General features: G+C 49.6%; 1 protein-coding gene across 6 annotated transcripts in view; it reads right to left on the bottom strand.

The window, feature by feature from the left end:
• Positions 1–2,727: 2,727 nt before the first annotated feature.
• Positions 2,728–25,518, bottom strand: part of LOC111849919 (kinase suppressor of Ras 1-like) — a 36,458-nt gene continuing 13,667 nt past the window's right edge. The window contains exons 2-20 of one of the 6 annotated variants that reach the window (XM_023823227.2): positions 20,232–20,372; positions 12,448–12,595; positions 11,805–12,264; positions 11,069–11,259; positions 9,734–9,803; positions 9,546–9,629; positions 9,385–9,446; positions 9,011–9,129; positions 8,550–8,718; positions 8,230–8,271; positions 7,822–7,879; positions 7,609–7,666; positions 6,780–7,210; positions 6,433–6,529; positions 6,205–6,338; positions 5,902–6,033; positions 5,659–5,794; positions 5,234–5,367; positions 2,728–4,012 (exon numbers count right to left, since the gene is read on the bottom strand). In XM_023823227.2, the coding sequence (XP_023678995.1) occupies positions 4,006–4,012; positions 5,234–5,367; positions 5,659–5,794; positions 5,902–6,033; positions 6,205–6,338; positions 6,433–6,529; positions 6,780–7,210; positions 7,609–7,666; positions 7,822–7,879; positions 8,230–8,271; positions 8,550–8,718; positions 9,011–9,129; positions 9,385–9,446; positions 9,546–9,629; positions 9,734–9,803; positions 11,069–11,259; positions 11,805–12,264; positions 12,448–12,595; positions 20,232–20,372 (2,673 nt within the window). In that variant the 3' untranslated portion in view covers positions 2,728–4,005. Of the gene's footprint in view, positions 5,368–5,658; positions 5,795–5,901; positions 6,034–6,204; positions 6,339–6,432; positions 6,530–6,779; positions 7,211–7,608; positions 7,667–7,821; positions 7,880–8,229; positions 8,272–8,549; positions 8,719–9,010; positions 9,130–9,384; positions 9,447–9,545; positions 9,630–9,733; positions 9,804–11,068; positions 11,260–11,804; positions 12,265–12,447; positions 12,596–20,231; positions 20,373–25,518 lie in introns of all 6 variants that reach the window. The other 5 variants (XM_023823226.2, XM_023823225.2, XM_023823228.2 and 2 more) reach the window with 5 other exon arrangements.

Below are 25,518 nucleotides of genomic sequence, written 5' to 3'. Positions count from 1 at the left end.
TGTGGCGCTATAACGGCATACAATGTGTCTGAGAAAAAGTTGTGACGAATGAGTGGAAAAAAAATCCAAAAAACAGGGGGATCGTCAACTTAAAAAAAAACGGAGTAATTTCTCAATGCCACGTCTGTGGTAAAAGTTCATTTTTTGATCACATTGCCCGCCAGAATTCGTCATGGTGTTGACCCAGGATGCCAGTTACAATTTTTAAACTAATAGCACCACAGTTAATAAAAAACGTACATTTAATAATTGTCTCTGATCACTTATCAGTCTTTCACAGAGGGGATGTAATCCATAGTAGGCTACCCTCCCTAAGGTGGGTAAAGCATAACCCTTATTAATAATTGGGAGCATTTTTGGAAGCAATTTGGCTTTCATAACCGGGAGGGTCTTCATCCTAATAGGAGTGGGCATCTTTCCTGCTATCGCCAAAACATGGCAAATGATTTGCCTGTCTGACTTCTACGGGCACCACCCAGGCCTCAACTTGCGATTGTAAATCTATGGCTGTTTATATTCTAGCCTTTAGTTTGCATCTTGCATTGACCCAGGTGCTCCATGACACGGCCTCCCCTAAATCTAACAACTAATACTGTACATTCAGAAGGAGTTTGACACTGGGGGGCAGGTTATAGACAGACACATTTTGGACAATGTTGTGCTTCTAGGAACAGTTTGGGAAAAGCCCTTTTCTGTTTCAGCATGACTGGGCCCGAGGGCACAAACCAAGGTCCACAAAGACACAGGTGAGTTTGGTGAGGAAGAACTTGACTGACCCCCACAGATCCCTGACCTCAACCCCATGGAACACCTTTGGGATGGACTAGAATGGCGATTGTGAGCCAGGCCTTCATGTCCAACACCAGTGCATGACCTCAGAAATGCTCTCCTGGATGAATGGGCAAAAATTCCCAGACATTTCAAAATCTTGCAGAAAGCCTTCCCAGAAGAGTGTACAAAGTGCAGAACTGGTATAATGAATGCATCTGTGTTCAGGCAATGTGTGTGACCAGCTTCACATAGCAGTCATCAGACCTCAACTAAAAAAAGCCAAGTTTGGATCCACAAGAATTTACAGCCCTGTGTCTTTCTGTAGTAAACGAATACATGCTTTTGTATACAGCAGGTTAGAGTACTGTAACACATACACCTCATTAATTAAACACCATTGTTTAATCCATACATGCTGGTGGGTGCAGCCTATGCATACTTACTTGTTACAGAAGCATAGCATGGGGCAAGCAGGAAAAGAGGTAACAATCCACTGGCAGCTCAAACACAAGGGGGTTCATTACAGAAACTAAAACACAAGGAAGAACTATAAAGCAAAAGGACCACGAGGGGTCAAAAAGCAAAATGGGGGGAAAAAAACCAACCAACTACAAGGAAACAAGGTCCAGGAACAAAGCAACACAGGGAGCAAGAACAAGCAAGGGAACAAAGCAACACAGGGAGCAAGAACAAGCAAGGGAACAAAGCAACACAGGGAGCAAGAACAAACAAGGGAACAAAGCAACACAGGGAGCAAGAACAAACAAGGGAGCAAGAACAAACAAGGGAACAAAGCACAAACTCATACCACAGAACAGCATAACATCTAAACTTCCAACACAATGACCAACTCAGCAATTGAACTAAAGCAGAAACATAAATACACAAACCGAACCAAGTAACGACGCAGGATGAGTGAGACATGAAACAATTAACCAATCAGGGAGGGTGTGGGACAACGAGCAATCAGGTAGAACACACAAAGACTGGCGCAAGAAAACAGCCAACAGGTGAAACTAATAATTAAAGCAAGGAACTGAGAGACCAACAGGGAAACTAAGAAACAGTAGAATATACCAAAGACAAGTAATACATAATCACAGGCACCAAGCAAAACCCAGAACAGAACGCAAACCACAAAACTCAGGAAGTAGAAAAACTAATACAAAGGAAACAAAATCTACCAAAGACAGAAACAGCAGGATTTGAACACACGACTACAGGGTTTAGTAACCACATGCTCAGCCCATAGAGCCATGTGGCGGTGCAGGGAGCAGGGGAAACACACTAAGGACATCAGGGAGGACAGGATGGCCAGTGACACCTGCTGGTCAAATGGGGAGGAGGCACGAAAGGCTGGGACAGACAGGTGCTGACCCTGACACATGCCAAATTATACCTCAGGCAATAAACTAAGTTGTGTTCGATTTTGAATGCGTGAAGATGCTGGAATCTTTTGCACGGGGTCAGAACTGTGTGATGGACAGAAATGCAGCTGAGAATTAAGAAGTATCTACTTTGCCCAGAGAACATAAAATTATTTACCAACCATGAACACAGCACCAGAGACTTCATATTGCCAAATCACGCACCAGGCAAGGTGGTAGTGGTGGCCAACACCCTGTCATAAACTAAAAGGCAACTGATACAAACATGGCATTCTACATGTGTGATCAATAGTATTCCCACAACCCCACAAACAATAGAGGTCATTAGGGCAGTTATTACTTGTTTATGGTGGGGGTGGGTATCAGCATTGTTTCAAAAAGCAATAGCCATAGGGAGGTAACCTTGCTGTGTCAGACCCCTGAGATACCTGACATACAGACAACCACAGATTCACTGGTTGTTTTTAGTCATTTCAGAGCTGGGTCTTCAGTGTATGGGCTCCGACTTCCAACACGGCTTCCTTTGGTCACAAACTGATGCTACCACCCATAACAGAGGAAGACGGAGTCACATGAGGAGGCTTTATTGTCTTTCAAGAACGGAAACAAAACCTGTGTGTACAATATGGCTGCCACATGCAATACAAAAATATGAATTCTTACATGACATAAAAAAACATATTGACCCATTCTAAAAAATGTATAATTTATGTTTAACCATTTTGTACATGGAAAAAATACATAAAGATCTGTACACTGCTGGGGAAGTTGTACCTATTTAAAAATGTTATGATGTTGCAGTGAAATATAAAATGTTTATACAAATATTAAAAGAATTATGTTAGCTGTACATTAAATAAAACAATATTTATATATTTATAGATCTTCTCCAAAACTGCAAGAATTAACCCCTAGTTATCCCAAACAGTACATTCAACCACGTGGTAGCCATTGGGTAATTGTAACAATCATGTGCCGAAACGCACGCACGCGCGCGCACACACACACACACACACACGCACACACAACACTAGTGCACAAGAGGTAATGATTTAAAAATTAAAAAAACACTGTCATGCCAACGAGTTGTAGTTGTTTCTTCCCACTTGCTATTAGTTTTTTTTTAATGATTTTTAAATTGTGTATCTTAAAACACGTGCGGTCAGTGGCCTCCCATCATCTAACAGGGAGAGAACTCGATCCACAGTCTCAAAAACAACAGTCCTGTAGACAAAACGCTGCAAAACCAGACAGACCTCTTGGCACTGCGCTACACGTCCGCCAACCGCCTCGCTGCGCTGGCGACTCCAAAACAGGAAGAAACAGGAAGACAGGAAGTGCGCCCACCCCCATAACACGTGACCAGGGTGGCAGTATGCGGCGGAGCGGGGTTTGGTCAAAAATCGCCACGAAAATAGTTCTATTGCCAAAAGCTTTTCAGGAAGCCAGGGTTCCACTGGAGCCGGCCCAGGAAGTAAAAAACAAAGAAACAAGATAAGCACAGACAATTGCTACAATTGCCAAAGTGAAGGCAGGATACAGAGGTAGGCTTGCAGCGGCTGAGAAAAGGAACATTAAACAGAACATTTATATGAATAAAGTGGCCGGTGTCAGCAGCTGAGAAGAAACCTAGCAGGAAAGACTAATATAAAAACAAATGAACCAAACAAGTACTTAAAAACAAAAACCATCTTTGCCAGTAAGGGGCTGAGACAAGGTTTCCCAGAATCCCCCTCCCCCCATGTAGATTCTCATCGGAAGCACTGCCTCTCTCTGCCAGCGATGCACAAGTCAGGTTCACAGCTTGAGTGGCATGCCAGGCTCTGCCTGCGATTCGCGCTGCCGGCTACAACCTACATCGGGGCGGGATCGGAGACGGGGGAGGACAAAGACGGGAAGAGGAGAGAGAGAAGAAAAGAGAAGCAAAGGCGGAGGTTAGTGGGAGAGAATCAGGAAGTTAGTGACGGAGCGTTCAGAGGAACTGCACGTGACGAGTTAACAGAAAGTTAGGGGGAAAATATGAAAAGTCAGAGGAAGGTCTTAAGTTGAAACTTTATCTGATTAAGCGCCCGATCAGGGGAATCAGAAGAGGAGTGTAACCAACATACAGTAAAACGAGGAAAAGAAAAACCCAGAATCACACACTGTCCCGTCACAGTACGTGCGCTTCACTGCACAGAAACGGTGCCTTTCACACGCACTGCCCCCACTACTCGCCGCACACTGGGGGGTTTTAAATTAAGACTTTCTGTGAAAACAGGAAACCACATCCAGAACCTTCGGGTTCCGCCCGACTGTTCTTTCCCATCTCATTTTCTTTAGTGCTGGTTCTGGTGCCACCGGCCAGTCTGGCAAGAACTTCTCTTGGCATCCAGCCGCCCCGCCGCGTGTGTGAAGCCGCGAAGAGGTGGCCTCCGGGAACGGCAGGTCTGAAGCAGACGCTGGGCCAGCGTAAGTCGATTCACACATTCGTGGGTGTAACAGCACTGGGACACAGTGGTTTATGTGGCACCAAACCCAATCTTAATAATAACAACAACAACAACTATAACTAAAAAGGTTTCACAGCTGTGTTTAAAAGTACAGTCGATTCCATTGCAGACTATCCATGGTACAAAAGACAAGAAAAACAGCACATGATAAAAGTTTCGGTTAAGTTTTAGTTGTCCCCACCCCCAAAAAAAATTAAAACTCAGCAGAATGCAGCAGGACCTTTAATCAGTCTGTTACACGGTATCCGTCCGTTCAAAGAAAGACCATCTCTGTCCGTTCCTGGCGTAGAGTCGAGCACATCATCAGCACTAAAGGCTTCAGGTACTGTACACCATATGACATTCAGTGGGGGTGCCCACTTGGGATTTGGGGGTGGGGGGTGTTGGGGCATCCCAGTTTTTTCACAAGGAGCGGCCCCCACCCCAATCACCAATGGTGCAAACATATATGTGGTGATTCCCTGCTTCCGGTCCTGTATGGGCCGTGCATCCAAGGCTAGAGCACAACTGGGAGGGGGGGAGGGGGGTGGGGCACTGCATTCAGTGTCCAGTGCGTTGCCATCCCGCCTCTAGGATACGTACTCTGCAGACTTCCAGAAGTGTCCCGGGTGCGAGAGCCGGCGGTTGAGTTTGGGCAGCCTCTCCAGCATGTCGGCCAGATGGGTGAAGCTGGGTCTGTCGTTATACTCGTAGGCCCAACAGGCAGAAAGGATCTCCTGGTGGGGGGACGGGGGACGGGGGGGGGGACAGAACAGGTGGGCCGTCATTTAACACAGTTCGTTTTCACACCCGTATGTACGTGTGAAATGCATCTTCTGGCGGTGTGCTTCTTTCGCACGTCTGACGGCTGCGAAATCGCGACCTGCCGTTGGAGACGCCGCCATCACACACTAGCCGCTTCCCAGGAACCTGCTTAACACCAGTTATTCAGAGCTGAAGCCTCCTGCTCCATGCTGCTACTCTCCCGGCTCAGACGCCCGACCCGACCTCTTGACCGGAGCTCTCACCGTGACTTCCTTGCCCATGCTGATCTCGGCCAACACCTTTTTGATGCCCTTTCCGCTGCCAACCAGCCAGATGGTGGCCTCCGCGGGCTGCTTGGTAATGGGCCAGTCCCGGGCCTGTAGCTCGTACCAGATGGTGCTAGAAGACGCAAGCAGAGAGCCGGTCATCTCATTTTATTAAAGACAGAGCCTGCTGGATATGAAGTCCTTAACATTATCTCAGAAACTATGGGCATCGGCTCATACCCGAAGGCATAGACGTCGGCGGCGTTGGAAAACGGGAGACGATCCTCGTCATTCCCTGGGCCCATCCGCTGCACAATCTCCGGGGCCAGGTAACAGATCCATCCATTGGGCAGTTTCAGCTCGTTTTCCCGCCTAGACATACGGACGCACGGACAAACACATGGACCACCCTCTATAGGAACGATGCATTTCTGCAACCATTAGCCAGGGATGCTACGGTAAAACACGATTTGCCACCTGTGGGTAGTGGATACCATTTAGCGCAGTGGTTCAGAACCAAACAGGCCCAAAGCGAGTCCTCACCTTCCTTCCTGGACGACTCCCGATATCCCGAAGAGCCCAAAGTCAGTGATGACCACCTTGTTAGTGTCATAAAACACATTCTTGGACTTGAGGTCCTTGTGGACGATTCCCTTGGCGTGAAGATAGCCCATTCCCTTAGGAAAAAAAAATACCGTCAGATGTCCTCCTTACGGAAATGAAAGGAGATAAGAAAAGTTCTATCCGTTACTATATGGGCCAGTTGCTCACTTTCACAATTTCCTGAGCGATCTGCCTGGTCTTATTGATGTCCAGTGTGTTTTTGGCGTCTCTCACGACAGAGTACAGTGTCCGTCCTTTACAGAAGCTGAGGAATAATCAGGGAGACAGTTTCGGTGACCAGAGAGGCACGCCAAACCACTTCAGATGTCCATACTTGCCCACATTAAAAGGAGGTTTTTATGTTGCGTAATCATCAGTTTTTAATTGTTACTTTGCTTTGATGCTTGGCAGACATTTTTATTTATTATGAATCATTCCAAGCTGGCTACAATCCTAGCTATTCTTCCCACAAGAATAACATCAGGAAAAGCCACATCCCTCAATCCCTCCCTCACCTGGTAATGATGGCCAGATGTGGAGGCACCATGCAGGCCCCCATGAAGAGCACCACGTTCTCGTGCCGTGTCTGCCGGTAGTTCATCACCTCCTTCTTGAAGAGCTTCAGGTGGTCCTGGTTGTTGCCGTCGATCTCCAGCAGTCGGATGGCCACCTCGCCATGCCAGCGGCCCCGGTGTACCTTGCCCCAGCGCCCCTTGCCAATGAGCTCGCCCAGTTCCAGCTGCTCAAACGGGATGTCCCACTCCTGCAGGTACGCGCTGGTCTGACTGGGCTTGCGCGAGATGGGGCCTTTCCAATGGCCGCCCCGTGAGCTGGGCAGGTCGTCCAGTTCATCTCCTTCACCTTCGCCCTCCGAGCTCACTTTGTCCTGCCCCTCCCCCTCCCCATCCTCTCCTGGGTCTTCCTCCTCGTCTGCCCCTTCCTCCCCCTGCGAGACAAGCACACCCGGCTCATACTGACGTACAGGCACTCTGCTATGGTTCTTCTGAAGCGTTTTCAGGCTGGATACCTTTATATAAGTCCACGACGAGGGTGTATTATGAACAAGATAATGTTTTCCAGCTTTCCACTGATTCAGCTACATAGTTTGGCTACAAACAAAGCTGCTAGGGATTCTTAGAAAAAACTCTCTGGCAAGAGATTCAGTCGGATTTGATTCTCGTTAAAACCTCAGCATTAATGCACTGAGCCCCCCTCCCCCACTTTTTCCTGTGGCTTTATATCCTCCCAGGTCCACAAGGGTCTAAAAACCCAACCTCACCCAAACTCCACTGAATCACTCAATACATACATACACCCCTCCCACACACACACACATCCACCTACCCCTGCCATGGCTTGTTCATGCTGCAGTCCATGCTCATCTCCCTGCTTCTCCGTCTCCCTGAGGAGGCAGGCCACAGGGTTTACAACAAGGCCTTCCAGCGCAGGTGTAATCACATGACCCACAATTGAATGCATGGGGATTTTTCAGAAGAAAAGAATGTCTGAGGATTCCAATGAAAGACCAGACCAACAACACGAGGAGTCATGACTTACCCAGAGTCCAGACATCCCTCACAATTTAAAGCTGCAGATTGTGGTAAACTGGAGACATCTGTAGGAGGATAAAGGTGTGTTTTTGTAAATAAAACACATGTCAGTTATTCTACAAATATGCTGGCAGAATTTGCTTTAGCTTAGAGTGTGGAAAACACTGTACACCAGGCAAGACACAGGGTCAGACCGGGGCTGTTGCTCATTTTCACTACTAGGGCGAGAGCCCAGCTATGCAAGCTGAACACGCAGACCACACAGTGACAAGAACGTGTCAAACCATGCCAGTGACTTTTCAGGAAAGCAAGCTCTGGTTTTATAAATCGCCAACAAGCAGGAGAGGGGCAAGCCTTCATATCTGGCGAGAGCAATAAAAATATGTACTTTACATGGGCAGGACATGAAACTCACCGGGGAAGACAAACTGCTGTCTGTGCTGAAAGTAGCAGGCGGCTTGAAAATAGATGGAGGTAAAAAAAGAAAAAAGAAAAAAAAAACACCATAGGGAAAGATAGAAAGAATGAGAGAGAGCAAGAGAAAATCAGAGATACCAGGTTAGAGAGGCAGTTAGTGACTCAGATTCCCACATTCCAGCAGCCCACGGTCTGGTTTATGTTAGTGCTGTTAAAGAGGATCAAGTGACAGAGCAGACACTCACTCGAGCTCAGCAAGGCACCCCCTACAGGAGGAGAGCATACAAAACATGGATGGGGGTGCTGGCGAGGACTCACCGGGAAAGTGGAAGCGGTTGTCACGGGAACCCTTGGGTGAGGGGTTGGGGGGAGGCGTGGCACTGGGGGGGTTGCTCTGCTGAAAGGCGGCAGGGGAAGAGGGCGTGGAGGAAGTGGTGGAGGAGGGGTTACTGCTGGAGTCCAGCTGGTTGGGAACTGGAGGGTGATCCTGAGGGAGAGAGAGACACTTACGAGCTGATAACGGAACACCCGAACGGTCACATGGCCATTCTGTAAAGCAAAAAAAAAAAAAAAAACGCTTCTTATGTGTACCCAGTAGAGGGCGCTACCAGAAAGGTACAGGATAAAATCAAGGGGGCATGAACGTAATGTTCAGAAACGACTACACAACAGTTATCAAACACCTTACGGATGATGAAATCTGAGGCTTTATGACATTTCCTTCGTGGAGTTACGGAGACCCAGTCTGTCATATGGGGCTGGTAAACATAGGCGTTTACCTTTTTAAGCGTCTTTGGTAACGTTCCAAACTGCGGGGAGTCGGCAGGTCGGTCCGTAGGGTTGTTGATGTCCGACGGTACAGACTCTGTCCTCCGGATCCTTCGGACTAAATTGCGGACTAAATTATTAGCAAATCGGGCGATATTATTAAAATTCCTCTCTTTATTGATTTGTTTAACAGTTATTGAAGAATTGAATTACTGCATCCAATGCAGCTTCTTTAAATTGCAGCTTTAACCCATTCAGACATCTCCTCACCAATTCATGAATCAATCAATTACATTACAAATATGCATTAATTAATGGGTGCTTATATTTTTTTTTATTTCTCAGGGCTTGAAATTATGGTCAAGAAGAGAGGTTTTTGACTTACATGAAATAATCGATATCTTGCAGGGAAGAGCATCTTTTGTGCATTTGTTGTGGCACTTTAACCTGCAGAGATAGGAGCACCAATTAAGACACGCAATGCTAGGACTGATGTGCATGCCATCCAATCAGGGCCAACTAAGAATGGCACCGCCCACACTCTACCTGCAGTGTTTGCACTTGACGCCGAACATCATGTTCTTGTGGCAGACCTCACACACCTTGGACAACCAGGACTTTGTGGAAAACCTTGAAAAGCAAGAAGGAGTTCAGGAGAACGCAAGTGTGAGAGGGCAGCACTGAAAGGAAAAGCCCCAACAGTCTCTGTGGCGAAACCTTCAGCTCGTCCTCACCTGTGGGTCACAGGCAGATCTATGTCTCTCCTCACAGGCTGCTGGGAACTCCTGTGTAGCAGCAGGTTATCTGGGGGGTGGATGAGGAAGATACAGGGTAGAAGGTCAGAGGTCAGGGGTGAATGGCCCACGACAGGAGGTCCAGAGAAGCCAAGCAACTTGCTTGAAGAACCCCAAAGCCCATGCTGCTTATTTTGGAAGAATTTTTTCCTTGCACGACGAATATAAAACTCAGTCTTTCTTCGGTTGCCAATTATAATAACATTAATGTTTATATACGGTATTTCAGTTTCCCACACTGGGGACTGTCCTCAGGGTGTGATAGAATGCGTGTGTCCCCATAATGTGATAAGTATCCATTATTCTTTCCCTTATGGGGACCGGTTTCCTAATCCTTATAAGAGGAAAACACTATTTTGTAAAAATCAGTGACTGCTATGAAAAAAGTAAAAACTCTTGTATCTTGCTTGGTTACCTATGGTTATGGTTAGGGCTGGGTGGGGTTAAGGTTGTCATAGTTAGCGTTAGCATTTTTCCCATAGAAGTGAATGAGTGGTCCCCATAAGGATAGGTATACCCGACATGTGTGTGTGTGTGTGTGCCCTGCGATGCACTGCCATCCCATTTATGGGGCCCCCTGCCTTGTGCCCTGTGCTTACTTGGTAGGGAGCTGAACTGCAGCTATGAAGGATGGAATACTGTAACTGTATAACACAGAATACAGCGGTGATATGCACAGACTTGGAGGGGCAGGTGATGTGGCTGACCATGGGGGGGTAGGGGGGGGGTTCCCCTGCACGGTATACAGTAATCAACCCTAATATCGTGATAACAGATGGACAAAGGAGGCGACGACTTTGGTCATTTTCATCAACGGTGTCTATTGAAAGGCACACGTGTCCCTTTCGAACTAAAGACAAGCGAATCGAATCTCTTTCACGCGGGACCAGCTGTTCGGTGAGGCCGGATGGGGCCGGCCCCCACGGCGCTGTGGACGGGCACCCTGCCATTTCCTAAGCAATGTTTGGCCTCCAAACTTACAAGTACATAGGCAACGCCAATCCACATGACTACACAAACCTGAGATCACGACATCCTCCCAATCACCCTGTGATAACACAGGCATACACTGCATTGGTATTTGCATGCTTTTGCATTTGATTAAAGAGCCTGCTTAGCACCAAAATGAAAGATCACGTAGGACAAGAGAAAGGGGGCGGGGCAACAACACGGGCAGTGCAGTTCTATGTAGCAATCAACATATGGTAGCGAATAGGGACACAGTGGGGGCGTGTCCTGGATGGAAAGCAGCAGCTATTTTAAGGAAGCACTCACTTTTAACGACGAGGCGCTCCTCCAGGAGCGTGGGCGTGGCGGGCAGGGTGTAGGAGGCTGTATTAGGGGTGGAGACAGCGCCCGGGGTGCGGACAGAGAGCAGCGGCGAACGCGACGGGGAGTCTTCGACCACAATGCCACTGCCATTGATCTGCACCTTCAGCAACAGCTTGTTCTTCTTCGTGCACCTGCTGAAAGGGAGATGGCACCATTTAAGCCCGAACGAACCGCAGTGTCTCCATCTCAGCCAGACTGACCGTGTCTGCCAGCTTTCAATCAGAGCACCTGAACAGTCACAGGGTCGTTTCGTAAAGCAAAATACAGCTTGTTATGTGCACCCAGTAGGGGGTTCTACCAGAATAGTATAGGGTCATTACTCAGTTTTTTTTTCTTTTTCCATTACCATTACCCAGTTAAGTTTCAGAGGTCCAGAATCTCTGGAAGGACATGGGGCAGTGTACAGTCCAAACAGGACAACAGCTCGCTACAACACACACACACACACACACACACACACACACACACACACACACACACTCCATGGGCTGAATCTGAACCCATGACTGTCAAAGGTAATGTCAATACAAACAGCACCAATAAGGAGACCATCTATTGACAGTGTAAGTTCTGGAAATATCCATGTTGACACGGGTGGGGGGGGGGGGATCAAACAGTTACTCCGGCTCAAATGGGTCCAGTCTGTAATTGGGAGACGCCAGACTTCTAGGCGACCTACCTGTTAGCGACCGGCTCCTCGATGCGGTTCCCCAGCTGTGACTCGTGACTCCGGCTACGCGTGAGCGTGATGTTTGGCAGCAAGTGCAGCAGCTTACGGGACGGGGCCGGTGGCGTGCGGGGGGGCTTCAGCTGGGGCCGCCTCTTGGATGGAGGGGTGATGGGCGGCGTGGCGGCTTGGCTGAAGGCACGGGGCATTCTGGGGGAGGGCGGGAAGGCGTCGAGCTGGCCGTCGGCAAAGATTTGAGGACCCAGGCTGTCGGACACAGAGCGGAGCTGGAGGCCGGGATTGAAGGGCGGGGAGGGGGTGGAGGTGGAGCCGGCGGGGCGAGCCAGGGGGGAGGGGCTATGGGGCCGTAGGGACCCCATGGGGCACAACAGTTGGTCGGTGGGAACCGAGGAGCCGCTGTCTCTCCGCACGGACTCTGAAATCCACAGACCATCTTCTCTAAGTTCCCCTCCTGTGGGAGGCAAGCGAACAAGTCACGCTCGGAACCACACAATGCCTCACTGCGACCTGTCACTGCACGCGTAATACAACTTTACCTCATGACACGGCTTCCTGCAAACAGCACTGGTCACATTTCCTGCAGGAACTGACTCAGGCACAGATCATAGCCTAGCAGAGACCCCCAAGCACAGACCTGTTTCAGCGGCGCTCTTCAGACAGGAGAGGGCAGCAGTGAGCCGGGAGCACTCCTCCGAGCTGGAGCCTAGCTTCCTCATTGTGTCACGCACCTGGGATCCGGACATCTGTAGCAGTGTATCCAGGGACAGTTTCCCTGACACAGCCTTAGGGGAGAGGAAGGGGGAAGTTTTAGGCAAGATGAGGTCAGAGTATGAATCCACAGTTGGCCGACTAAAGGAGTAACTGGCAAAGGCTACACCGATAAACACCACAAACTTACATGATTAATTACAGACTGTTGAAGTGTCACAAGCAGCATGTTGTAGATTTCCTTTTAAACGTTACTTATTTGAACAAAATCAAGAAGACCTGAGGTCTGATATTCACATGCAAGCAGGATAGCTGGTCAAGGGAATGCGTTTGGACTGGGGAAGGGGATCAGAGCACTGGGGAGAACTCAGATCCCAGCTACAAGTTGAGTAAGGGTGGAGCACCAATGTTACCTGTCCGACCTCCACCTCCCCAAAGACAGGAAACACCCCCAAACCTCACACTTATGTCCATAAATCTTTTCCAGAGCATTTATTTTAAAGAGTCATTTATTAAATACACACTGGAAGCTGTTGTTGTTATTCGTGCATAGTTCATATGCAGAGAGCTATGACGACAGCAAGTCAGCACAGGTACACCCAGCTCAGCCCGGCCCAGACCAGCTGGGCCGCTCCAACACCCAGCGCTGAGCAGCACGAAATTACATCAGCGTGACGGGGGAAGAGACGGCAAAGGAGCTGCCGCTTCAGCGGGATCCTTAACTGCCCATTGGACCATTGAGGAAATGATGAAAATGAGGGTCTAAAACACATGACTCAAACAGGAGTTTAAGATTTACAATTACAGAACCTGATTGATTTCTTCCTCTCTCTGGCCCACAAAGCACTCATCATCATCATCACCACCACCACTATCACCGCAGTAATGTTTTTAAGTACTGTAACTGTAATCGTAATTTTGTAATGTATTTAAGTACAGTTAATGTCATATACTTAAATATATCTACTATACTTAAAATATATGTATACTGTATAGAAAGGTATACTATTGCTTAAACATATACTCACTGTATGTTTTCTATATCTTCTATATATGCACAGTTTTATGGGCACCCAGAGGTACAGTTCACTACATGTTGTACTTGTATAACTATGTACGTGACAAAGGCATAAATCTTAAGTCTTGCTTGGTAATAATAATCCAATAACGAAGCACCCACTTATCTGGGCCTGGATCACAGTACAGCCCGGAAGCCCATCCCGCATAATAATAATAATAGATACTTTATTGATCCTGCCTCAACTTGCTCTTTGTAGAGTAAGTTGTCTGCGAAGGGCAGCCACCTGCTGGGGCACCAGGGGACTGGGGGTTAAGGGCTTTGACCCACAGAGGCACTGAGGCTGGGTTTGAACCGGTGACCTTCTGATTACAGGCACACAGAGTTAGCCCACTGAGCCACACGCTGCCCCCATACAGCACAAGGCAGGGAGAGACCCCCGTCCTCCGTCACTCACGCACACCCCCCCATACTCGGCAACACACATCAGGGACGACGGTTAACAGAGCGAATTTGGGGGAATCCTGTGCATCTGGGGGAAGCCCGCGTGACCCAGGACACAGAAATGCCCCGCGTTGACAGAGGGGGGTTACGGCCCCCAAACCTGCCGGTAAGTGACACCAGCGATTTCCTCCCCCCCCCCCCCAGCCACCACGCAACAATGTAACCATAATAATCTTATTAATAATGCAACAATACGACATATTAATATTTCACAAGAAACACACTGAGTCATAAACTCGGCATGTCAGCAACAAGCAACAGCCGAGCGAAAAAAGCCAGTTGGAACAGTTATGTGTCATCATGGGGTGGGGGGGGGGTGACGTCTCGCTGCTGTGCGCTTCTTGGAATTCGCACCCAGGGGGTCACCATCCCCACTGGCCATGAAAAGCAGGTTTGGAGTGGAGACACTGGTCACCCACACCCCCCCCCACCCCCGCACACACAACCACAAATTTAATGCATGACCCAGTTATTCAGCCCGCCGGACCGGCCGGTGACGCTGTTCTGGGCCGCCGGCGCCTCCCGCGCAAGACGCTGCCGGCTCGGGTGCGACACCAGCCCGTGCATCAGATGGCCTGTCTGCATCACATCGCTCTGCCCACATTGCCAGAATGCTTTGCCACCAGCTCTGCCGATTCCAACCTATATCCAGAGCTATAACAGGGTGAGAATCAGCGCAATGAAAGGGAGTCATCCAGGGTCACGGTGGGGACAGAAGTAATAAATGCATACCGCCTTGGCACCAGACACAACCTTCTTTCACGAGTGCTCTCCCTCTCCCCTACTGCAAAGACCACTTATTTTAACCCACAAACGAAACAGCTGCGGGGTGGGGAAGGGATGGGGGGGAATGAATGATAACGACGAAACCCCAAACTACACGACCCGAATGGAGATCATGCTCGACTAAGAAGCAGAGGCCGGCCGCAGAGTCTGTGCCGCCGAACCAATGTTGCCACGGCTTCTTCTGGCTCCCAGCGAAGCAGGAATTTGCCGGAATTGCCAGTATGAACACCTACCCAAAGCCCACACCAAAAGCACTGGTGTTGGACCACAATCCGCACCACTGGCTTCAAACAAAAACATCTCCAAAGCAACATAATAATATATTCATGCATAATGAACAAACTGCTCTTAGAAAAGCAGGCCTATCGTTGTGGACACTTGCTGGGAGACACTGCAGGGGAAACAGTAAAGGTTTGATTTGGAAGGGGGGGTGGAGGAATGTGGAGATACATACTGGGTGGGGGGGTGCAGTTGGCACGATCCTAGACACTGTTATTGTCTCTCTGGTTTTTCTGGTAATCCCTTTTGTGAGGCAGCTAAAAATAGTCCTGGTTAAGCTGGCGCATAATGTGGCGTTGGGGTGGGGGGGGGAGACAGGCAGCAGCATAACTTCACAGGCACCGACGCGGGGGTGTGCCGAGCCGGGGACGAGAGGGGCAGCTGTCGGAGACGCGCGCGGCCGCACACACGCACACACACACACACACGCACACGCTGCATCTGATACTGCTCAGATATGCCACTGCTGACCGGCCAGCCAATGAGAGATTTTTATTTATAACCAGGGTGGGTCGGGGGGGTGGGGGGGGGACCAGTGGCGATAAAACCCTGATAAAGGCCCATCCCGTTAGACTTTATTACAGGAACCGAGCTAGCCGGGGGGGCACACCCTCTGGCCCTGTGGACCGGCCCAGACAAACCCCCAGTCCCCAAAGGGCGCGTTTTCCCACCCGGCACGCGATCCGGCACCACAAAGGCGGCGTGTGCCAGCGGCGCCGTCTCAGGGTACCAGCTGATTATTCTGTTCTGCTACCGGGGGCTCAGTCCGAGAGAGAAACCTGGCACGAGAGAATCAGCGTCCTGGCAGAGTGACAAACGGCCCAAACTGACTCTCGAATCATCGAACCAATGGCAGAAGTGTCTGACCACGAGATCCCCCCCCCACCCCCCCACCCCCGCTCTCAAAAAGGCTGTGTCTGGACAACGTGGAGCCAGAGGACGCGGCGGGCCGTGATGGACGGCGACACATGCGGAGAGGAGCACAAACATCGACACCTCCCTCATTCACACACACACACACACAAGCTTGCACGCACATGTATGCGTGTCTCAGACGCAAACCTTGAACGCAAATGTTTGAAGTGCGGTTCCCATGGAGCATACCCTGGTGGACTCACGTGTGTGTGTGTGTGTGTGTGTGTGGGAGGGGGGGCATGTATGCGCACGTGTGTGACCACCGTCTTGTGTTAGGGGGTGGGGGTTCGGAGACAGGTTAGGACCGAACTGACAGCGTAAAATGGCTGACACATACCGATACCACAGGGATAGTGCCTGGACATGTCCCAACTAATAAGGCTGAACAAGCAAGGGAGGTGCTGAGGAGCCAAGGGAGAGCCAGGGAGGAATATTTACACCAACGTCACAAGCACCGCCGATAACCCATCCAGCAAACGAACCAGCCAACAAATAAACAAACAAGCAAACAAACAAAAAACTTTATACGCAGGCTGGAAAAAGTCAGCCAAAATGAAACTGTCTGACAGTGTGTAAAAGCCAAGAGCACAGTGTAACCTACACTGACACACTGGGCGGCTGGGGGCTGGGGGGGGGGGGGGGAGTCAACACAATGGCTTCCGCGCTCCCATTGAGAAGCGGGGAGAAGGAAAAAAATAAATAAAGTCGGTGTCCCACCTCAGAGGACCAGAGTTATTTACGTGACGGGCTCCGCACACCCAGCCCCGTAAAAACCGAGCGGTGCAGGACGGCAAACCCCAAACCGGAAAAAAGAAGTTGCGGCGAGAGAGAAAGAGGTGGCAGGAAGCCAACAGAGCTACCGCCGCCGCCGCCGCCGCCGGGCCATGCGGCCGTTTACATACCATCAGGGCGCCGCAGACATGAATGGCGTGACCGGCTCTCGCATGTCCTGCAGATGCGGCCGCCGTGCTCCTTGCTCCCAGTCGCAGTCGCACTGTGAGGGCTGCTTTCCTGGTTCCACACACACACAGACACAGTCCCTCCCCCTGCCCCGCCCCCCCCTACCCAGCAGCTGGCCCCGCCCCTTTCCTACTCCTCTCTGCCCCCGTCTTCCCCACACATGTACGTACACACACACGCACACAGCTTGTGGACTGTTGTGTCGTCATCTTGCCAGTGCTGGTGTGACCTGACCTAGCCCCCACCCCCCACCCCTTCCCCCACCATTCACAGCACTGCTGAGCTCACCCTCTTCCTTTCTTACAAAACAAAATGAAATGGAAAAAAAAGAAAGTCATGAATCTAGTTCGTTCCTGACAAGTCTGGCCCACAAAGCACCCAGCTCACAAGTATCGGGAACAATCCAGTTCACGGCACTTGAGATTCTCAGCTTGGGAGACGTGGCCTGATGAAAGGGGGGCATTAGTCACGGAGGTGGGGTGCGGGTTCAGTGCCGTTTCAGTCATCCTCAGTGACACACCGGGCAGATACGAGGACCCAAACACAGAGACCCAAAGACACAAAAATACTGCTGTAGTCCCTGTAACTCAACAAGCGCCAACAACACAAAGGCTGTAGGTTCAAATCCCACAGACCACACATAAACCGTAAGCCTTCCTTCCACTGTAAGTCGCTTTGGACAAAAGCGTCAGATAGATGAATTAATGTAAATGTAGCAACGATGTCAAACTGAACGCTAATGAGAGCCAGCTGGTCGCACCCCAATCCATGAGCCTGTGTCCACTTAGGCTCACGGCTTATGGGAGAAAATGGGACGTATAAATTTAATCCTAAGGCCAGGAATGGCCCCGTCCTGTCTGTACCTAGCGGATTCCTAACTGCCTACACCATAAACAATGCTGTAAGGATGATTAAAACCATGCTATTGGCACTTATAATGCCACGGCGCTGCCAGCGACACAGTCACGGAGACGCATTGCCTGCGCCGCTTTGAACTGCGATGGGGGGGGGGGGGGGATGCGTCAGCTGGCATAGGAAGGAACCAGAAAGCACGTCTGGACCAGCAAGGGAGAGACGCCCACGTAGGTCACGTGACCAGAAAGGGGGTGAGATGGGTGACGGATGGGCCTGCTCACTTGGGTGGGGGTGGGGGTGTAAAAATGGTGGGGTTTGTGGAGGAGGGGCTTAGGCGTCAGGCTGACTTGACAAATTCTCTCGGAATAGAAGTGCTTCCGTGTTGGGGGAGTGGCCTACAGCATGAGGAATGTGACCACACTGTGGAATATGATTGGGGGGGCGGGGGGGGACAATGCACCCAAAGTCAAACCCCTCGGTGGGTGCAAATTCAGAATGCGGGAGGTACTTCAGAACATTGAAGAAACAGGGATGCAACGCTGTAAGAAGATCTGCTACATTCATCTTTTCCCTTTCACCATCACGCGTTAATGCACCAGCTAAAGGGACATCACTCCTGTTAGTCTGGGGAGGGGTGATGCATTGGGACGCATTAGCCCCGACGTCACGCCCCTTTGACAACGTTCCATTAACACGAAGTGCTGCAGTAAAACACAAGACAATAACGACGGTGGTGACCCAAGGTGGAGAAGCTGGCCTTGCACCCCAGCCACCTCCCTCTTATCAGATTCCTGCAGTCTCTCACTTTCTTACCTTCCTTCCACCCCACCCGTCCTCCCCCGGGGTCGGCCCCCTCCTGTGCCCCACCTGAGCCTCTCTCATTCACTTAAATCCACCCCTCCCTCCCTGCAGAGCTGACCCGAAAAACCATGAAGGTGGAGCGAGGTGTGAAGGGGCCCACGAAGGCGCTTGCCGCGTGCATCTAACAGTGGAAACACAACTGCTTATGTGACAACAAACATCGTCGCTCCTTCCAAAACGCGCTCGTGTTCCAACACACCGAAAAAGCACGAGCGTGCCGCCTCAAAAGGTCTACAGTGTGAATGGTTCATGGTTCACACGCACGGGGAAAACGGTAATTCGCTTTAAGCTGAAGTCAAACTGGCATAACGGCTGAATGGTGACCGGCAGAAGGACTTGGAGAGGTGGAGTGGTGGTGGTGGGGGGGGGGGGGGGACAACAACTCCTCCTGTGACTCAGTCAGAGCCACACAAATACCCAGTTTTCCACACAGTCATTTCCTGTGCTGGGAAGCAGCTCCGAATTACCCCCCCCCCCACCCCACCCCGTCCCGTCCCAAGGGAATCGGCCAATGCTCACCATAATTAGACTGTCTGTAGAGAGGATCTCAAAGAGTATTCGACATTACAATTACTATATCGCTACAGTATATCACCTCTTTAATCCAACACAACACACAATGGTCCCAAATATACAGATAAATGATTGACCGCTGCAGTGTACTGTAGATCAACAACTGACACCAAGTTGGAGCGAAAACCTTTGTGGGAATCTCAAATCGGGCAGCTCAGGATCCCGGATCCCTGTGCGTGTCACTAATGTTAATGTTAGTGATATATGCCTCCAGCAGGAGATTGGCACAGGCCCCGTCAAACTGTCACGCTCATTTTGTAATCCCAGAAAGACCGGTTGCTGTCAGTAAGGCAGGGAGCAGCGTGAGTCAGAGTTACAGAACTCCTACCAGGCACTGGGTGTTAAAAGAAGCCCTTTAAAAGTTATCGTCCCACTTTCACCAGCGCTACTAGCAAGCCAGTAATTAAAGAGCCACTTCAGCCCATCAAACAATAGATGGATTTTACGTCCAAATGATACAATTTTTAAATTAAAACCATCACAAAGCTGCGGCCTCATTAACGTTTGTTCAGTAGCAACGGCCATCTATAGGCAAAATTAGACTTTTCTCTGCTTAGATAAACTCTCCTTAGACAAGTATGAATATTTGGTAAACAGAATTGAAACTACAGTATAAATAAAGCCTATGAACATTTGCCATAGACAATGCAATGGACAGAGGACAAGATGGTTGGCGCAGAGTCTGTTAGCACAAAGACAACCTTTGTCAGTGAAGTCAGAATTCCTTTGTGGAAGTCAGAAGAGCCACGGAACTCTGACGAGAGCACCGCAGAGGCCATGGGCATGGGGTTAGAACCAACCACCCAGCACCTGCTGACACCCTTACAGGCCCACTGGCTTACTGCCGGGTGACCTTTGACCTCATGATGACTCATCCGCCATGCTACAAATTCTCTGCTAACTGTCTTTGCACCAGTAAGCGGTTGATCTGCCCGGACCCCCCGCCCCCCCAGCAGTACCTCTATGACCTCAGGTCGCAGGTTGACAGTCCGCAGCCAGTCAGTCAGCCGGGGGTAGCTTCCCAGACCCTGGGGTCTCTCGCTGTCCGGCACTTTCTGTTTACACTGTAGCTGCTTGCTGATGTACTTCATCAGTTTCACCTGCAGGCGGCGACATGTCACAAAACAGAAATGGGGGGGGGGGGATCAGTTAGCAGATAGGAGTGAGGTTTTCAGCTGCGAGGCCTGCGGTGCTTTGCACGCTGCGGGGATCCTGTACCAGACTTGGACAGACAGACGAGAATTTCAGTTATGATAAACTCAGGAATCTGGACAGTTACAGTGTGGCCAAGAACAACTGAATATGAAACCAATCGCTCAAACAAATTAGAGCAAAGCAAGGAGAGGGACCAACTTCCTCAAGGTCAGAAACATCCTGAAGGGGCAACCTTTTCCTTTTCCCCAAGCTGATCTCGTTCAGAAAAATACAAATCAGTTGTAGATACTTACCATGAAACACTCAAAAGCCTGCTAATGGTTCAAAGTGTCTAACAGTCATTTTCAGCTTGAACTTTCACCCAGATGCCTGGTGAGATTTGCACCTTCAGTCAAAAGAGAATGATCCGCCCCCCCCGTTATAAAAATAATAAAATAAAAAAAAAACAGGAGGGGAAAAGAAACGGCAGGTAAGCAAGGCAATTGCAGGCCTGCTTGACACTGGGGAGACGCAAGCTGCTGGCATTTCAGAGCAAAGGCTCTTCCTCAGAACAGTCAGGGCGTATCGCGCGAACCCGTCAGCGAAAGGAACAACCTCCGCTGTTTGTTGAGGAAATCCCCCCCCCTCCCCCCGCACAGCTGCAATGCACTATGGGTGGACAGTGTAAGCCACAAGATGGGCCACTACTGCCAGATGGATAAAAACACAAACCATATTTACATTATTTTATATTGATTCAAAAAATTAAATAAACAATAAACACTTCAAAACCGGACACCATTTATAGTCCAGGTCTTTATATACAATATACTATTTTATAGAACTGTACAGATACCATATAAAAAGTGGGTCAATGTAATTTCATATAGGCTGAAGCCTACAGGTTCTAAACAAAAGGATCGAAAGAACGAAAGCAAAACAGATTAGCTCAGCAAGCTTAGCTCGCATGTCTGATAAACCAGATAAGCAATTTGTAAACATAGACAAGTAACTAGCGGTTATTTGATGAGAACAGTGTATATGTTCCCAAAAAACATGTGGGAGGACACATTGATCTAGGGCAGGATTTGTAAACTACCATTTCAATAAAAAAAAACCTGAATTTCACTTAAGCACAGAGTTCTTGCTGTGTGCTGATTGGTCAGTCTCCTGTAATCAAGCAGGTGTCACTAATGTTAATGTGCATCCGCTGGACGTGTCTTTCAATCCAAGAAACAAACCAGTCAAATGACAAAAGAACATATAACTATTTAGGCAAACACAGAAGCCTTTCGGTTTTAAAGTATCCCGTAAAACCTGAAGTAGCTCAAAGTGTCCTCCCTGACATGGATTATCTGGTCACCCTATACAAGCCAGCATGGGGGCAGCGTGTGGCTCACTGGGTTCAAATTGCACGGCTGTAACCGGAAGGTTGCTGGATCGAATCCTGGGGCTGGCAAACCGATGGCACTGTTGGGCACTTGAGTAAGGCCCTTCGCTGCGATCGCTCCAACGACTGGCTGACCAAACTCTGTCAATCGTGCGTCGCTCTGGATAAAAGCGTCCTCTGAATAAATGAAACGTTAGGCTCTTAGGTTGCGCCCCCCCCCCCCGGCCCAACGTCACGGCTGGTGCAGACCTGGTCACCCTTGGGGTTGTCTTCATGCTATAGTGTTGGGTATACACCAGCAGAAATAAAAAACAAACAATGAAAGACATGTCCGTCGCCACCAGTCTCGGCCTGATCCATTCTGTACGTGGGAGACATGTTGTCTCCGTAATTCTGAAACCATGCCAGTCCTCTACACCGCCACTGGTCACGGACATACGTCTCCCTTCCTGGTTTTCTGGTACGTTTCCCATAACACCGCACCCCCTCATCACCCCAAGCAGGTGCACCCGCCCAGCGCAGGACAGGCCTATCCCCAACGCCGAGAAAGGCGCAAAAAAATTAAAAATCACCCATTTCCTTGAAATCTGCGCAGCTGTCTGGATAACGCCCCTGGGATTGTCTTGTTACATTAAAGAAATGTGGGGGGGGGGTACAAACCTAACCACAAACAAGGACAATTACCCCCCACCCATCCACTGCCCTCAAATGCAGAAATTAAATACGCCAAAAAAACAATTAACAAACTGAGACTGCTAATTAAATAAATAAACATGTGGAATTTGTGGCTCACAGAGTAAAGAATCAGGCTGGATTTTCTAACCCCCCCCCCATGTCTTTGCCTTCCCCTCCGGCAAACAGGGCTGTCTATAAATAGCTGTTATTATATGGAGGAGAACAGCGAGTTACCCTTCTCTCGGGGGCGTCCGTACCGCTGCCATGGCAACCAAGTGTCATCAGAGCGCTCTGGCCATGGATGGGGGGAAGGGTGGGGCTTAGTGACATCACAGGGCTACTGAGCACACAGTTCACAGTGAGGTTAAACTAACCACTCCTCTCTGGAGTCACATGCTGTTTCCAATCCCCATCTGTCTACTCGCTCAAGGCAAAGACCTACAAGTAAACGATTCCCAGGAATCAAACTCATTAATCGCTTCTACTATTGTCTTCATCTACGCGACCACACCTATGCATATGTCACCGCTGTTAATTAAATTCTGTCCTGCATGTGAATTTTCCCTAAAATGACATCAGCATCCATAAGAAATGCCCAAATCATCTCTAGGGGACAACAGGAACACCTCAGTCCTTTATGGGGTGGGACAGTGTTCAGGAGGACCTTGCCCCCCCAGGCGCCCTGCGGCAGCTTCAGTCCACCCCGTGACAGGTCGTCGTGGGGACGGTTCCCAATCCTAAACGTGGGCGAGCTGAGGTCACGGGTTCCAAATCAACTTGACAGTGACCTGACTGCCTTCTGGAAAATTCCACTTTAATTCACAAGAAGCAAAAAGACGTGGCTAATTAAAGTAAAACAGGCTGTAGTGACCGTCAGGCTTGGTGACACTGTGGGCAGACACTGTGGACTGAGTAATCACACTAACATAATCCACACAAAGCGGCCCCCTCCCCAAACACACCAGACAGAAGAAAATAGGAGGAGGTGCTCAGCATGCATGAGAAAAACACCACATTAGTTTTTTCTTCTGTAATTTGGTTCTGGGGGGGGGTAGAACATCTTTTTCCTTTTCCTCCTTAATATGCTAATGGGATTCCAGCTCCAGAGAGAGGGGGGTGGTGGTGGGGGGGGTTTGCACTGAAACAGCAGGACCTGGTGAGGTTCATTAAGTCTGAGCTGCACTTTCAACACCTGAATGGAGGCCTCCTTCCCAGCATGCCCTGGGGCCGATATTATGTACACAAGGGCTATGAATAAACCTCAAAACAAGAGGGTGTTGGTTTGCACCAGACAAGGGCAACCTTCGTTCTGCTAAAGTGCTCCGGGATTCGGTGTCTTTTATCATTCTCCTCATCTGCTGGCTCTGTTACACCGAGCTCCCATGAACAGGTGAGGGTGCTGGGTTGTTGGGGGGGGTTGGGCGGGGCTAGTCAGAAACATTCTCGACACCGGCTGGGGTGCATGTGACTCGAGTGCCTACACCAAACCAAGGCGTGAACAGAGGTGGCCGTTTATCAGCTAACACACACACACACACACACACACACACACACACATACACACTCATGAACACCCCCTCACCACCACCAGGTGGGATTTGACACTGGGAGGCCACGATGGGGTCCATTCCTGAACTCCCCACAAACACAGAGGGCCGCAAACAAGGGAGGGGGGTGCAAAGGGTTCAGTTTAGTTCCTGGACCACTTCTATTTAGAGCAGGACTTCGTAAACTGGCACGCGGCAACCTACCAACGAGCTAAACTAATTTAAATCTTTATTATTCTAGGTAGGGAGGTGGTTACGGACAAAAGACTAACACGCCAATTCCAGGCAGCGGGTGTGGTTGTACCTCAGCATAATTAACCAGAACTGCCTTGGCCCGGTGCGGTTTTATTAAAGAACAATGACAATAAAGTGTGCCAGCTAATGGGCGACGCGATCGCGCCGTGCGTAATGTTCCCCGCCGCCGTCATCACTGTGGCCCTGCAGCGCGGCATGTTCTCACGACGGGTGACAGGCACCGTGACACAAAAAAAAACAGACTCAACAGAAAGCCTTCGACCCACTGGTGGTGGGGGGGGGCATAGCTCTGGGATATGGAAACTAGAGGAGTCTTATCTTAGCTCTGTGACCTGGGGACCCAGATTCACCGCCCCCCCCCCCCCCCCCCCCCAACCTAATCTGATTCAGTCACTTTTTCCTTCACGGAAACATGGAAAGAGGGGATTAGGGACTTCCTCAGGATTCGGACAAACTCTGCCTTGTAGCACCCGGAGACCCCAGGTCAGCCTGTTCCAGCATCGTCAAACCCCAACCCCAAACAATTGAAGCCTGTAGCATCTACAAATAGGATCCATTTGCTGAGAACACATCACAAAACTCTAGTGTTTGGGGGGGTGGGAAAAAAATGGATCTCAAACCACTGAGGGAAAAAAAAAAACACCATATAGATGGAAACTATTGAAGTTTGTTCTTTTTTTTTCAATGAACGAACGCCCATTTTTTTCCCCCTGCAAATGTGGAACCGAAACGAGGATGAGGGTGCAGAAGCTGTACCATTCTGCTCCAGGTCAAACCAGGTCAGAACCAGGACCAGGACCCTCCCCTGCCCCCCATGGCACCAAACAGAACAGATTCAAAAAACTTCTTCGGTGGTGCTTGCTGGAATGTCATCATTAATGTGGAAAATATTCAAAAGTCCGTCTTTTTTGTTTACGTAAGAAAAGGGGCTATTTATAGCACCGAGGGCGAAGAGGAAAAAGAAAACATCACATTTATATATATATGTATGTGTGTGTGTGTGTGTGTGTGTGTGTGTGTGTGTGTGTGTGTGTGTGTGTGTGTGTGTATTTTCGCGCGCACACACACACACACACACACACACACACACACACACACACACAATAGGGTGATGGAGCAGAGAGAGATAAAGCAAGATGGAGCGCAATTCTTGGGAGGGGGGGCATTCTGAAGAATGACGCTAAACCACACGGGGATTTCCTGACACGAGTGATCACTCTTAAAGGCCCATTGGTTCCTGTAGCT

This window comes from Paramormyrops kingsleyae, chromosome 17 (assembly GCF_048594095.1).
Source record: "Paramormyrops kingsleyae isolate MSU_618 chromosome 17, PKINGS_0.4, whole genome shotgun sequence".
Classification (NCBI taxonomy): domain Eukaryota; kingdom Metazoa; phylum Chordata; class Actinopteri; order Osteoglossiformes; family Mormyridae; genus Paramormyrops; species Paramormyrops kingsleyae.
This window is presented reverse-complemented; position numbering and strand designations above follow the sequence as displayed.